Source organism: Populus trichocarpa, chromosome 5 (assembly GCF_000002775.5).
Source record: "Populus trichocarpa isolate Nisqually-1 chromosome 5, P.trichocarpa_v4.1, whole genome shotgun sequence".
NCBI lineage: Eukaryota > Viridiplantae > Streptophyta > Magnoliopsida > Malpighiales > Salicaceae > Populus > Populus trichocarpa.
In genome coordinates, this window is record NC_037289.2 from 9,196,155 (window position 1) to 9,210,129 (window position 13,975).

General features: G+C 35.8%; 1 protein-coding gene across 1 annotated transcript; it reads right to left on the reverse strand.

The window, feature by feature from the left end:
* Positions 1 to 4,370: 4,370 nt before the first annotated feature.
* On the reverse strand, positions 4,371 to 11,239 carry LOC18099284 (succinate dehydrogenase [ubiquinone] flavoprotein subunit 1, mitochondrial). The gene is made up of 16 exons (XM_024602325.2): positions 10,892 to 11,239; positions 10,302 to 10,469; positions 9,694 to 9,781; positions 9,229 to 9,375; positions 8,997 to 9,137; positions 8,180 to 8,265; positions 7,997 to 8,089; positions 7,845 to 7,908; positions 7,536 to 7,679; positions 6,939 to 7,126; positions 6,466 to 6,640; positions 6,174 to 6,344; positions 5,639 to 5,708; positions 5,435 to 5,555; positions 5,315 to 5,352; positions 4,371 to 4,870 (listed from the first exon to the last, which is right to left on the reverse strand). Exons 1-16 carry the CDS (start codon positions 11,003 to 11,005, stop codon positions 4,768 to 4,770), a joined length of 1,911 nt encoding a protein of 636 aa, XP_024458093.1. The 5' UTR covers positions 11,006 to 11,239; the 3' UTR covers positions 4,371 to 4,767.
* Between the last annotated feature and the right edge of the window lie 2,736 nt (positions 11,240 to 13,975).

Sequence of the window (13,975 nt, forward strand, 5' to 3'; positions counted from 1 at the left end):
TTCAAGGTTAGGATTAATGGTTTTTCCGGTTAACTTTGAAATGGTTTCTCGTGATGTTTTTTTAAAAAATTCAACATTAACTTGATGTTTGAATTTTTTAAAAATTAAGGTGTAATTTTCTTGATTAAACATAATTAAAACCAAGAGTACCGGATTTAACACTTGAACAAATTTTCAGGCTATTTTTTTTTAATGTAGTTGATGCGTGTTTTTAGCGTCTTTAGTCCCTAGAGTTTTTTTTTTCATTTTTTAATCCCTTTTTTTATGAGGATTTTACATCCTGATTGAGAACTTTTTTAGCTAATTTTTTTGTTTGTCCCTTTTCTTGAGAGAGAGAGAGAGAGAGAGAGAGATGTTAAAAAATGATGAAAGGAAAAAGGAGGTTGGTTGGTTTGATTTCTTTTACAAAACTGATCAAATTTGGTGTTGAAGTGTTCCTCTTGACAAGAGAAGTGATATCAAGTTGTTTTTCGAGTCCTATATTGCCTCAAAAAGTCGATCAAAGTTGAAGGAAGGTTTTTGTTTGCGGTTTGATTTTGTATTTTTAAACTATTTTCGGATAGGGGTGTTTTTAGGTGAAATGAATTGAAAACTAGGCCTCTAGGTAAAAAACATCACTATCTTGATTTTCTAGCCATTTCTATGGTATTTGAATTCTAGGCTTACAAATGACACATTGTCTGCTCAATCTGAAACAAAAATTAAATGTCTAGGCACGGAGATCTAGGCTGGCAGGCCCACATGCGTAGCCTCTTTTAGAAGGCCTATGTATGCTAGGTTGTGTAGACCCATGTATCTTGCTTGTTTTTTTAAATCTAATTTCTTAATAATTAAGTAATTTAAAACATATACATATTGAATTTTTTTAATTCTTTTTTTTTCCAGCAACTCATCACAATAATTTCTTTTATATGTTTTGTTCGGTTGCTTTACCATGATTTTATATTTTTGTTATCGTATAATTAAATAAAAAATATATTTTTTAAAATCAACTTATTAAACCAATTCAAGTTCATATCCCATGTCGACGATTTGGAAGGTTGGCGATCCAATATGTTGCTGCCTTATAATTTTGTGTTTTTTTTTTAAATAGGTTGTCTTGATGTTTTTTAATCAAATCATATTTTTTACCAATTTTTCTAATTTATTTTAGATTTATGAAGTTAACCAAGTCACATTAAATTGAGCCTTTCATGGTTTGATTTGAAAAAATAGCTTGGTAAGGATTTAAGTTGAAAAATTTCAAGAATGACCAACAAAGCCGGGTTTAATAGCACTTACAAAGAGTGTCTCATAAGAACGCATAGAGATTATATTATTCTTTTATGTTTTTATAATAAACTCGAGGATTGTTTTAAGAATTGATACCTGAATTAGAAATAATAATTATGATTTTTTTTTATTGCCGAAAAACAAGCTAAAATGCGTAGATTTTTTTTTATAGCACATGAGATAAGGCAGGCCACCTATCTACCGCCAACTACCAACACTAGTTGTATGACTATTTAACCATCGATTATAAATTGTATGGTACTATTAAGAAAAAGAAGCTAATTACTAACATCAACATCGGGTCTTGTTTTGTGAAAAATAAGACACCGTAGCCCTACAATAACCATAAAAAGGGGCAAAATTAAGCAACAATAAGTAGACATTACTATCCCTCCATGAAAATGCTCAACAAAAGCAGCCCCAACATCTGAAAGGTCCATAGCGTGCTTCAGCTTCTTTCCCAAGGGAGCTGTACGGATTTGGGTCCTCTACGATCGTTAGCTTTGGAGGTGGGGTTCGCCGAGAGAGCTTCATGGAAAGATAGGGTTAGGCAATTATTGAGCATCGTAGTTCGGATTATTAGGCGCTGCCTAATTACAGAGAACGTCAACTATAAATCTCCTTGGATGAGATAATTTTTTTATATATAATATTAAATTTAATGATTTTCATTCTAATTAATAAAAATTAAGCTAAAACCCGAATACAGCTTGCTTTTCTCAATCACAGCTAGCCGTCCTCGTCCTGGTCCTGTGAAGGTTGCATAACTGAGAAAGGGTTGTTGGATGGTAATGGTGCATGGCAACATAAAGGCTTTGGTGAATCTTGAATAACAGCGAACGAGGATGGAAAGCAACAGTCTCCATAAGTCAGAAGCATCCAGCAGCGCTGAGAAAGATAAAACAAAGGAAGAAGAAGCAAAGCTCGGGACATTCAATGAGATATTGAGACGGTTGCTAAAAAGATAGCCGGAGAGTCGATAGATTCGGGTCCTGCTTCTTTTTTTAGCTTCCAAAATCCCGGGTTTTTTCTGATAAATCCGACGTTGGATTTCATCGAGTTATTGAATTAATATGGTTATTTGACTAATACACCCGTCGTAATTACAACTTGTTGTATTATACATATATATATATATATATATATATATATATATATATAATAATGGTTAGTTAGAGGTGAATAATACACGAATACTCGCTCTTTCCCTCGAGCAGTGACTTGAAAAATGAAAATGCGGCTGAAAACGAAAGGAAGACTATTCAAAACCTATAAAGCATTATCTAATTCCTAGGCACTTTCATGGGATGATATTTTAGTGTATTTATATATAAAATTTAATAATAAGTTATATGAATCAATTATTGACGTCTTCTTGTTCACTTGCTAGGATCGGTTTCCTGAGCTTTCTCAATTCAGATTTGGTATTTTGCATGATGGCTCAGCCTTATTTTTATATTATATCATAATGTGGAAGATTATGCGTTACAAACTTGTTTTTTTTTCGCACGCTGATCAAGCTCTATCAAAGTTCACCGCCTCCAGAAAGTCTCCATCAAAGTTCAAATGGTTAACAGCTTACCACCCACTCGATTGTTTATTGCTGATGACAACCTTCGAACAACAGCGATGCCCCGTTGAATTTTTGAAGTTAATGGCTGTGTTTCGAGCAAACAAGAAACCCAGTGAATTCAAGGGGACCAGCAATTAACTGTAAACCATTTCCTCGTTTTAGTCTATCTTTACTGGGTTGTTGCCATGGAGTATTTATTGACTTTTAGCTGCTTCTACTACTGTCAAGACAACGGGCAAAAACTGTAAATAGCATGTATTACACAATTTCTTCATCATTTTGTTTAATCACACTAGTAATTTGAGAGAGACACCTCTCATTTCTCATTTAGAGGAGGCATATAATTGTAAAGCTTTTTATATCTCTAGCCTTGTGAAGTTGGATTTGCCTTCTTATTTTTTATTACCCAACCCTTGCAGAACTGGAAATCCTCTCTAGGATAGTGGGTGCATGCATCTCCATTACAGACAACAACAACAACGTGAGGTGATCATTTTTAAATAATTCTTTGCAGATGATGACAAACGGCTGTTTTCCAGTCAAGCTTGTAATGAAGCCATGTTTTGATCCAAAGACTGCTCCGGTGGCTTTAATTGTCCTCCCCCTGGGGCTGGACGGGGAAAGGCGTATGATATTTTGTAGTGGGTGGCACTGTTTCTTTGACAAATCAAATGAGCTCCTCACTACAACAATTTCTTTACCTTTCCTTCAAAATTCCAATCTTTCGAAACTAAAGGCACTGTCCATCAGTCATCACCGCAATAATCATGATTGTCAAACAGGATAATGATGACTTAAATGTAGACCACCCAGTAGTTGTATAAACGATTGGGCTTCCCTCGTCCCTCTACAGTGATGTTCATGTCACTAATCATGATAAACCACAAACAAAAAGAATTGCTATGATAGTTTTCAACATGGGCAATACAATTTCTTTCTACAATACCGTCTGGATTCAAGCTCTTGTTTAATTCTGTTACTTTCCCTCGAAAGAAAAGTAAAAGTAAAAGCAGCTCAACTCCCTCAATTAGCTCCAATTCTTTCTAAACCAGCCCCCAGAGATCTCTACCGACCACCTCTAAAACCAGCAACCAACACTCTGTTTCCAAGGGAGAAGATTAGGGAGGGATGAGCTGAATCCTCCATTTGGTTGGGTCGTAGGTGCATGTGGAACTGAAGAAGGAACAGATGGATTCTACATTCCTGCTATCCTTCCTAACATGCAATTTGCAGGCCTTCTCCGTTATTAGCCAACCAAGTTAACAGCAATGATGCAGGCTGTTTTTACCTTTCAAAAACATTTTAAAAAAATTTATTTATTTATATTTTTTTTTTGTTTTAAATTAATATTTTTTTAATAATTTCTGAATATTTTGATGAGCTGATATTAAAAATAATTTTTAAAAAATAAAAAATATTATTTTAATACATTTAAAAAAAAACATCCACGTTCAGCAATCATATGCATCATATGACTGGGACAAAAAAATAAAGATAAAATAAGGGAGTGGGTAGACACCTGACACGAGCAACAATTTATTATCATATTGACAGTTTAAGAAGCATGTTTGTGATCAGTACACGTCACATTAGACCAGCGGCTATATTAACAAATGTAGCAACCAGGATGTTGAAAATCGAAGAATTTCAGACAAAATTCCAAGCAACTCGTTGCTTGCTAAACTAACAATCAATCAGGGCTCACTTACTGCTGAAGATACAAATCCAACTCTGGTTCGATTAAGCTGTGCGGATTATTCCCATCTTGAATTTGATGAATGCATCATTGCGGTAAAAAACAAATGTACCTATAACTGTTTATTGCATCCGCAGGCTTATTTTTATCATGAGGGTTATTGCATCTTCGCGAACCAGCGAACCATCTCCACTCGCCATCCCTGTTCTTTAAAGAGCAGATAGAATCAATAAACACGAGCCTTCGGCGGGAATGGCTCAATCTCATCATCTAACGTGTTCATGTGAACTGGCCTGTAATCCAGTCGGACCTTCTCATTCTCCCAATATCTGCAAATCAAACAAGCACCACTATGCTATCATAATTGAATAATGAGAGGCTGACTTGGATAGAATCACAATCCACCCATAGAATAACAGCCAGACAAATACTTCTCAAGCTTACATCCTACAATAGATTGAAAAGTAACATGGCACTCTATTGAAATACTGCTGTGAGCATAAAGCTCATGATACAAACTTCTCCTGTCACCTCTATAGGTGCTAGTTCCTTTTGCTTTAAGTACCAAAGGAATTTTGAGAACAAAGCTCACACCAGTAGAGTTACAATGATAGTATCTGATCATTGATCACATATAAACAACACTTTTGGCAGATATTTTTTTATTAGCACTCCATTTCAACATTCAATTTCTGCTATGATAACAAGAAACCTACATCATAGATTCAGTTAAACATAAACTTTTCTGCTGGCAGGCACAAGATAAGACTTACCCCAGAGTATGCTTCATCCAGTTCTCATCATCTCTTTTCTGCAAAATCAAGCAACTTACTTTTATTGCATTAAAAGGAAGCAAAAAGGAAACAATTAACAGAAGAGAGAACCAGACTAACGGTGAAATCTTCACGGGCATGTGCTCCCCTGCTCTCTTTCCGGGCTTCAGCAGAGTGCATAGTTACACAGGCATTTATCAAAAGGTTTTCCAACTCCAGTGTCTCAATTAAGTCAGAGTTCCTGTTAAAAGATACGAGAATTGAAGTTCGAACAACAAAGAAAATGCAATAATTTGATCATCAATGACGTTAATTGTAACATACCATATTAAACTCCGATCTTTCACTTTCACATCATGAAAGCTTTCCCATGCCTTATCAATCAAGTGACAACCTGCATAAGTACCAGAATAGGAATAATAAGATAAATATGATCAAAATAAAAATTGCCTAAAGATTATGGCAGTTAATCAAATTGAAGTCAATTAAAAATTTAAAATAGTAGAAAATGAAACTAAAAATCAAGTACTGTGGGATTGAGATTGGGTCTAAGCCCCTTCCCTACATGTTTATGTAACAAATAGCTCAATTTTACAATTTATGCAAAAAGGAAAGGAAAAAAAAAGGAACAAGGAAAAGCAGGAAAAAATTGGGACACCCAACATCATTAAATGCAGTTATAGGATGGTAAGCTAGACCATAATCAGAGGGTGTCTTCAATAGACCATAATGGTGTCATATAATGTTCCAGAAAGAGGAAATAGTGATGTTCTCCTTACTATATCACACGGCATCACACTAAACATGACCTTATGAGTTTTAGATTTATAGCAAGCAAAACAGTAGTATATTGGAGTACCCTCTTCCAATGTTTCTTGTGTGCGGAAAACAGCAGCATTGTTCTGCATTGTCCTCTGCATATTTAACCGAATGTGTGAAGTTGAAAGTGATCCATTTGAATTTCTTAGTTTATCCAGCCATGCAATAGTCCTCTCTCCAGCATCCTTTTCCAAAGGTTTCTGTTTCTCACCTGCAAAATAGGAATTTGAGATGTCAAATGCTCAAGCCTTTCTGTTTCTTTTTATAGGATACTAAATCTTCACATCCATCTCATTGCTAATTCATCTACAACAATCAAACATTCAACTTGCCTGGTCTATGGATTTTGGCTACTCTATTTGCACAAGCTCGGCCAAACACAACAATGTCAAGAAGAGAATTTGCACCAAGCCGGTTGGCACCATGAACTGAAGCACAGGCTGCCTCTCCAGCAGCCATTAATCCAGGAACAACTGCATCTGGATCGTCACCTTTAAGGGTAACTACCTGAAGAAAATATCAGCCCGGAGTTAAAAAGCAGGATACTAAAAATTACATAACAAGCATGAGCGTGATGGAATTGAAAAACAACTGCATTCTCTGATTTCAATAAGAAATTGTAGCTTTTCTCATTTAATGTGTGTTCCATAAACACAAAACAATGGCACCCGATATTTAGCCATATAACACCTATTTTTTAAATATCACCTCAATTGATTATTTAGCCTGTTGTTGGTTTATGTTTTTCTAGCATCTTACTAGTGACAGCAACAGAACCCAAAACATGCAATTATCTAACTCACACCTCTCCATGGTAATTTGTGGGAATCCCACCCATATTATAATGCACGGTCGGTAGGACAGGGATGGGTTCCTTTGTAACATCCACACCAGCAAAAATGGCAGCAGTTTCAGAGATACCAGGAAGCCTCTCCTTGAGCACATCTGGGGGCAAGTGATTCAAGTGCAGATATATATGGTCCTTCAAAGGTCCTATCAAAACAGTGTGAAAATCGTTCTATATGTTAAATTGAGTATCCATATCGGGAATAGAGCAGGTGCTAACTTTCAATCCTTATATTATAACATAACATGGCAACCTATGCGAGCTTAGCTTCTCACTCAACCCCAAGGGTAGATATCCATTGAGGCACAAAAATTGTCACAACTGTTGCATGTTTCACCACAAACATGCAACTGCAAACATAAATTAGAAAAGAACAAAAATAGAAACATCACTACTTAAACATATACACCAATCAAGCGAAAAGTATACTGTTCTAGACCAGAACCACTGTTCAAGTCAATTCTTCAGACATAAAAGAATAATAATAAACATACATATAAAATCTGCTAAATGAAAATGAAATTAGAAACATGTAATTCTAATAATCAATCATACCTACACCACGACCCTCCCGAATTTCCATGGTCATGGATCTTGAAACGACATCTCTTGAAGCAAGATCCTTGGCTGTAGGTGCATACCTTTCCATAAATCGCTCACCTTCACTGTTCCTAAGAATACCACCTTCACCACGAGATCCTACATGTTGCAGACAAAATTAAGAAACAGGCATTGTTTAGTTTGAAACAAACCAGAATCAAAATCAGGTTATTGGAGAAAGTAATCATGCTATATTCATAACATGTGGAAAAATAAAAAACAACATGCAACATATTTTCCATGTGAGCTGAAGAAAGTAGCAACCTTCTGTAATAAGGCACCCCGCTCCGTATATGCCTGTAGGATGAAACTGAACAAACTCCAAATCCTGCAGAAGAATAAATGGAGAAGAAAATGAATATCTGATATGAAAATTTTTGTATTTACTCAATTCAGGTATGGGAATCACAGCTAACCTCAAGTGGAACCCCGGCCCGGGCAACCATTGCATTGCCATCTCCAGTGCATGTATGTGCTGAGGTTGCTGAAAAGTATGCTCTACCATATCCCTGAAGAAGCACACAAGGATACAGGTATACTGCAGTAAGAAATCTTTTTCAATTACTTGAAACCAGCAAATATTGTCTACATTGTAGTACCCCTGTAGCCAGAATTGTTGAAGCAGCACAGAAGCGATGCAATGTCCCATCTTCCATATTCAGTGCAATCACTCCTTGGCAGCTACCTGTACATCAAAACTCAATAAGCAATCAACTTACAGCATGAGTAACCTCCAAGTATAAAAACAAGTATATACACTGTTTTATCTACTAAAGGGCCCATAAGGGAAGAAGATGAAGAAGGCAAGAATTCAATACAGGTAATAAACAAATACAATGTAATAAAAAGGGCAACACTTGCACGCAACATCTTGAATGTGACTAAATTCACAATATAACTAACTTATGAGAAGGTAACAGTACCAAATTATCCCATGAAAGTTATGAGAGAACCATCAACTAGCCTTATGACAAATCCAAAAAGCTAAATGCCCAATATCCCTAGAAACCCATGGCTAAAAGATGTTTCAACCAATTTTTGCAACCATAAATGAGTGATTTTAGTCCACATACATGGTGTTTGGCTGATGGAGGAAGAGAAGGTTAACGGGTAGTATTGAAAAAAAAAATAAAAAAAAAAATATCAAATCCCACATCCCCACCATTGTTGATGTTTTCTATGATTTGGAGAGGTTTAAAGGCTATCATAAATCCTCCAATCTCCTCCCCTCTTTGGAAATAAACCCCAAAACTAGCTCAGAGGGTTCAATCCCTCCCCCTTCCCTTTTTGACCCTTCGAGAAATAGTCTAGAATATAGGGAAATTTGATCCCTTAGGACCATCTTGTTGTGTACTATTTTATACTCACCAAGCACAGAAATGTGAATAAAATTGCAAAAGACATGCATAAACATACCATCATTATTCATTAATAGATCCAAAGCAAAATATTCCACAAAAAATTGTGTATTGTGTCTCATAGCTTGGCCATAGAGAGTATGCAAAAGAGCATGCCCAGTTCTGTCAGCAGCACACGCACAACGATATGCCTGCCCACCTAGAAGAATAACCGAACATAAGAAGGCCATTAACATAAAGCACATGACTCCTCAATTTAGGTTCCAAACTTTAAGCTGGTCTCATATCACCTTTCCCAAAATCCAAACTTTGACCCCCAAATGCACGCTGATAAATTTTTCCATCTTCTGTTCGAGAAAAAGGTAATCCGTAGTTCTCAAGTTCAATGACTGCTTTTGGTGCCTCCCTACACATGTATTGGATGGCATCCTGATCACCTGTGCAAATATTATAAACGTTAATGTTCAAAACAAAAATTTAATCTTGAGCATCCCAAAATATAGATCATGCAATGTCCCCTAGCAGAAGCCCCAATACCTCTCAAAATGAAAAGGGGTACACTTCAGCTAGTATATGGGATACCCATGCAATGCCACCAATTTATATTCGACTTTGTAAGAAGATAAGTAAAAAAAGCAGAACAGCCTCACCAACGTAGGAAAATTATTTGCTTCATAGTAAAATTTCAACCTCCCAGATTCAAAATAATGCATGCGCTACAAACAAAAGGTTCCTAATCCAATCAAGTAACTTACCTAACCAGTCACTTCCCTTGACAGTGTCATACATGTGCCATCTCCAATCATCCTCGGTCATATTTCCCAGAGCAGCATTAATACCACCCTACAGAGTTTAGCACTAAATAGCATATTAGAAAGATATCCATCCAAAGAACAGCAGCCTTCACATAGTAGCATCCCACTTAGTGCATATAATGTTTATACCAACAGTAACTAAACCCAATCCAACACCTAAAATACAATCATAAATTCAAAACAACAAAAAAAGTGGTTCCATGCCCTTATGATCCCCAATTAAGAATCATATAAAGCACAAAAGATATCACATGCCCTTACATTCCCCATCCCCCATACTGCTCCCAAGATATCACCAACGGTTAAACATATGAACCTTATATCAATAGCAAAACTACCCCCTGTGGTTTAGAAGCCCTCACATATCTCAGTAAACATTGTATTCTTCCACTAACGAGAGAATTTATGAAACCAAAAAAGTTGATCCTGCCATCTATCTACACTAACATTATGCATGAATCATAAATTATCAGCTAGAACATAACTCAACCACAAAATCTTCTATCACCAATATCTATATTCTACCACCCATCAAGCTGACAGCTTACCTGAGCCGCAACAGTGTGCGATCGAGTGGGAAAAAGCTTGGTAATGCAAGCTGTATTGAATCCATGCTCTGAAAGTCCAATAGCAGCTCTCAAGCCCGCACCGCCTGCTCCTACTACAACCGCATCATAAGTATGATCCACAACCGTGTATGAGGATCCCCCCCCAGTCTACCAAAGAATCCATCACGAACTTCATATAATCAGATAATAAAAAATTCAACCTAACTTATCAGGAAAAACAAAACCACAAATGCAGGAGAACAAGCCAAATAAGCAATAAACAAATTATAATTATCAAGTGCCTTGCTAATTTTTATTTCCCAACAAACTACCAAACCAACTAGTTTTTGTAAAAGAAAATCAATAAATCTTTAAAATTCGAATTCCTAAAAATTTACAAACCTCGATAGTAGAATCTACACGCACACGCACAAAAAAAGTAACCCTAATCTAATGCTATCGCATGATATTAAAAAAAAAAGCTATTAAAGAAGCTGGAAAATCATAATCAAGTAACACGTGAGCTATAAAAAAAACCCAAGGATTCAGATTGAAGATGAAACGTGAAGTGAAAAGAAGAAGAGACGTACAGAATCGGCAGAGAAAAATCTGGTACTGTGAAATCTGAAAGAGTCATTAGATAATATCTTCGTCGAGGAAGAAGAAGAAGGAAGGCGAAGGCCACGAGCCACGCAGCGCCACATCTCTATTTCCTGCTTGTTAATAATAATAATAATAATGGATAGGATTGAAGAGTGTGAAGTATAGTAAAAGCTTGTTATAAATATATTCTCTGTCTACCTATCTGAGGGAGAGGGACCGATAAAAAGGGAGGCAATGAGAGAAAAAAGCATCTGGGTTAGCTAGCTACCCAGTGTAGTGTACTGACTGCTGATGCTGTGAGGATTTACAGAAATGCCACTCAACTCCGGTTGCATTTAAAATCGTTAGATTTGATTTTGGGGGGCTAACTTGTGCTCGATGATGATTACGGTCTAATTCGGACTCTTGATACAGTAATTAAATTTAAAAGATGAAGAGAATTACTGTTCATTCTTTCTTTATTCCTAAAAACACGCGACGATATTTTGTCATGTCAGGGTTTTAGAAATATCATGATTTTCAAAAATTAAAAATTAATATTTTAAATATTTTTAGATTATTTTAATATAATCTTGTGAGGTGACTCAATATAAACTAAATTTCTGCGTCGACTAAAAAGAATACTTTACATTGATCAAATTTTCTGAGCTGATCACGTGGCACCAAGCTCAGAAAAATGCTAACATACAATGCAGAACAGACACCCTCGGCCTCAACGAAAAACTTCCGCCGTTTGAAAATTAAATTTGTATTGGATCAGGTGAAGGCAAGGCAAGCAATGAAGGCCGAACCACCTAAAAGTGCAATTGGGCCTTCTGGACCTTTTCTGATCCGCTGATGGGCCTAGTGTCCTCACTTCATATTACCAAAAACCTGCAAGGGATTAATGTTTCATTATAGCAAAATACTCTTCTTTTTTTAGTCATGAGATTTTTAACGCTTTGGTTTCTCAGTTTTTTGAAACATATCAATCCATACCACAGGGTTCAAAACAGGCCTAAATCCAAATCAAAAGATTCAAATTACAGATCTCTACTTATCATATAAAATGCTTATGATCATCTAAAATAGAACAAACTTAAGGTCTGGGCGATGATAGGAAAGTGCAAGCAGGCGCACTAATTCCATTGCATTGCGTTTCAACGTGACACATCACTATCTCTTGGTGAGCGGTTGTTATCCTCATAATCATCATCACCAGGACTTCTATCATCTCTTGGACTAGGGCTGCGGCTGCGGCCATTAGTCTGAGGAGGACTTCTATACCTCTCACCTCGAGGGCTTCTGCTTCGTCCCCTGGGGCTGCCACTGTACTCTCTATCCTGTTCATCATCCATTTTCCGAGATTTAGGAGAAGGACGTGGGCTGCCTTCATCAGGTGTTGCGCTACGCTTCCTTGCCTTGGTATTCTTTGGCCCGGGGCTGAATGACCTGTTCTTATTCTCAGTTTTTATTTTTATTTTTATTGGTCCTTTAAAATTGTTTTGATTCGAGATTGGTCTTGATGATTTATTTTTAGCTTGCGTATGAGATCTTAGGGTATCAGATAAATATAATGTTGTTCAATTAATGCTTGATTTTGTAAAATATTAGGATACCGCCCTTCTCTCATGACTTCAAAATCGAGCCAAGGCCCACCTCTAAAGTGATGTAGACCCGGTCCCTAACGAAACTAAGCTTGAGCAATTTCCGTTCGTTCGGTATACCATTGATCCCTTTAGGAAGGTTAAAGTTGAATCATGCTCAATCGAAGAATAGCCCTTCGTGACTCTCCCTCTGATCCTGTAATTCATTGAATTGGACAATTCCTAATAAGCGCTTTAGCTTCTTATCCTGTATGTTGTAGCAAGGTGATTATTTTTTATTTGGTTTGGTTTTTATAAAAAAAATAACCAAATCAAAATTAAAAAAAAAATAAATAGAAACCAAACCGAAACCGGTTCAAGCCAACCGGTTTCGGTTTGGTTTTTAGGATAAAAACCGGTTCAAACCGATTTGACTCGGTTTTTTCAATTTGACTCGGTTTTTTCGATTTGGCTTGGTTTTTTTTTTGTTTTAGGCTTATCAAACCCAAACCGAATCGAACTGGCCGGTTTTTTCAAAATTTTAATTGGTTTTTTTTCATGGTTCGGTTTTTCAGTTTTTTTGTTCACCCCTATGTGGTAGTATTTGCTGCTTGAGCTTAGGTAGTCTTTCGCGTAATTGTGTGATGCATCTCGCTATGCTACCTATATTTTTTTCAATAGAAAACAAATTGAAATAAATGACGAAGTTTAATTATCAATTAACCTAATATTAGATGATGAAATTGAAAAAAAAATCAATTAAAAAATGACACAAAAAATAACTAAGAGTTAACCCGTTAAACCCGTGACCAGAGTCATAAGACGAGGATAAAATCATAGGAAAAAAATAAAACAAATCACAAAACCTAATTTTCAATCAACTCAATGTTGAAGGATAAAATTAAAGGGGAAAAGTCAATTAGAAAAAAGGGAAAAAAGACTTGAGTCAATCGAGTTAACTTGTCAAACTTAAGGTTCGAGTTATGAGACTAGGATAACCATATAAAAATAAAAATAAAAAAATTATGAAGTTTAATTCTCATTGATTTAATGTTGAAAGATGAAATTAAAATTAAAAAATCGATTAAAAGGACTAGAAAAAACAACCCGAGTCATAAGATGTTAAGCTGCTAAATCATTGACTCGAGTTATGAGACATGAATAACTTTATAAAAAGCAAATCAAAATAAATCATGAAACCTGTTTCCCAATCAACATAGTGCTAAAAAATAAAATTAAAAAAATAAGTCAATTAGAAAAAAGAAAATACAACTTGAGTCAACCAAGTTAACTTGTCAAACTCACAGTTCAGCTCATCAAATTAGGATAGCTTTATAAAAAATAAATTTTAAAAAATAATGGAGCCCAATTCCTAATAAACTTAATGTGTTTAGGATGAAATTGAAATTAAAAAAATAGAAAGAAAAAAACAAAGAGAGAAAAAAAACAAAAGAGAGAAAAAAACTATTCTAGGGAATACTGTTTCGTGAGGAGAGGGTGTACAAT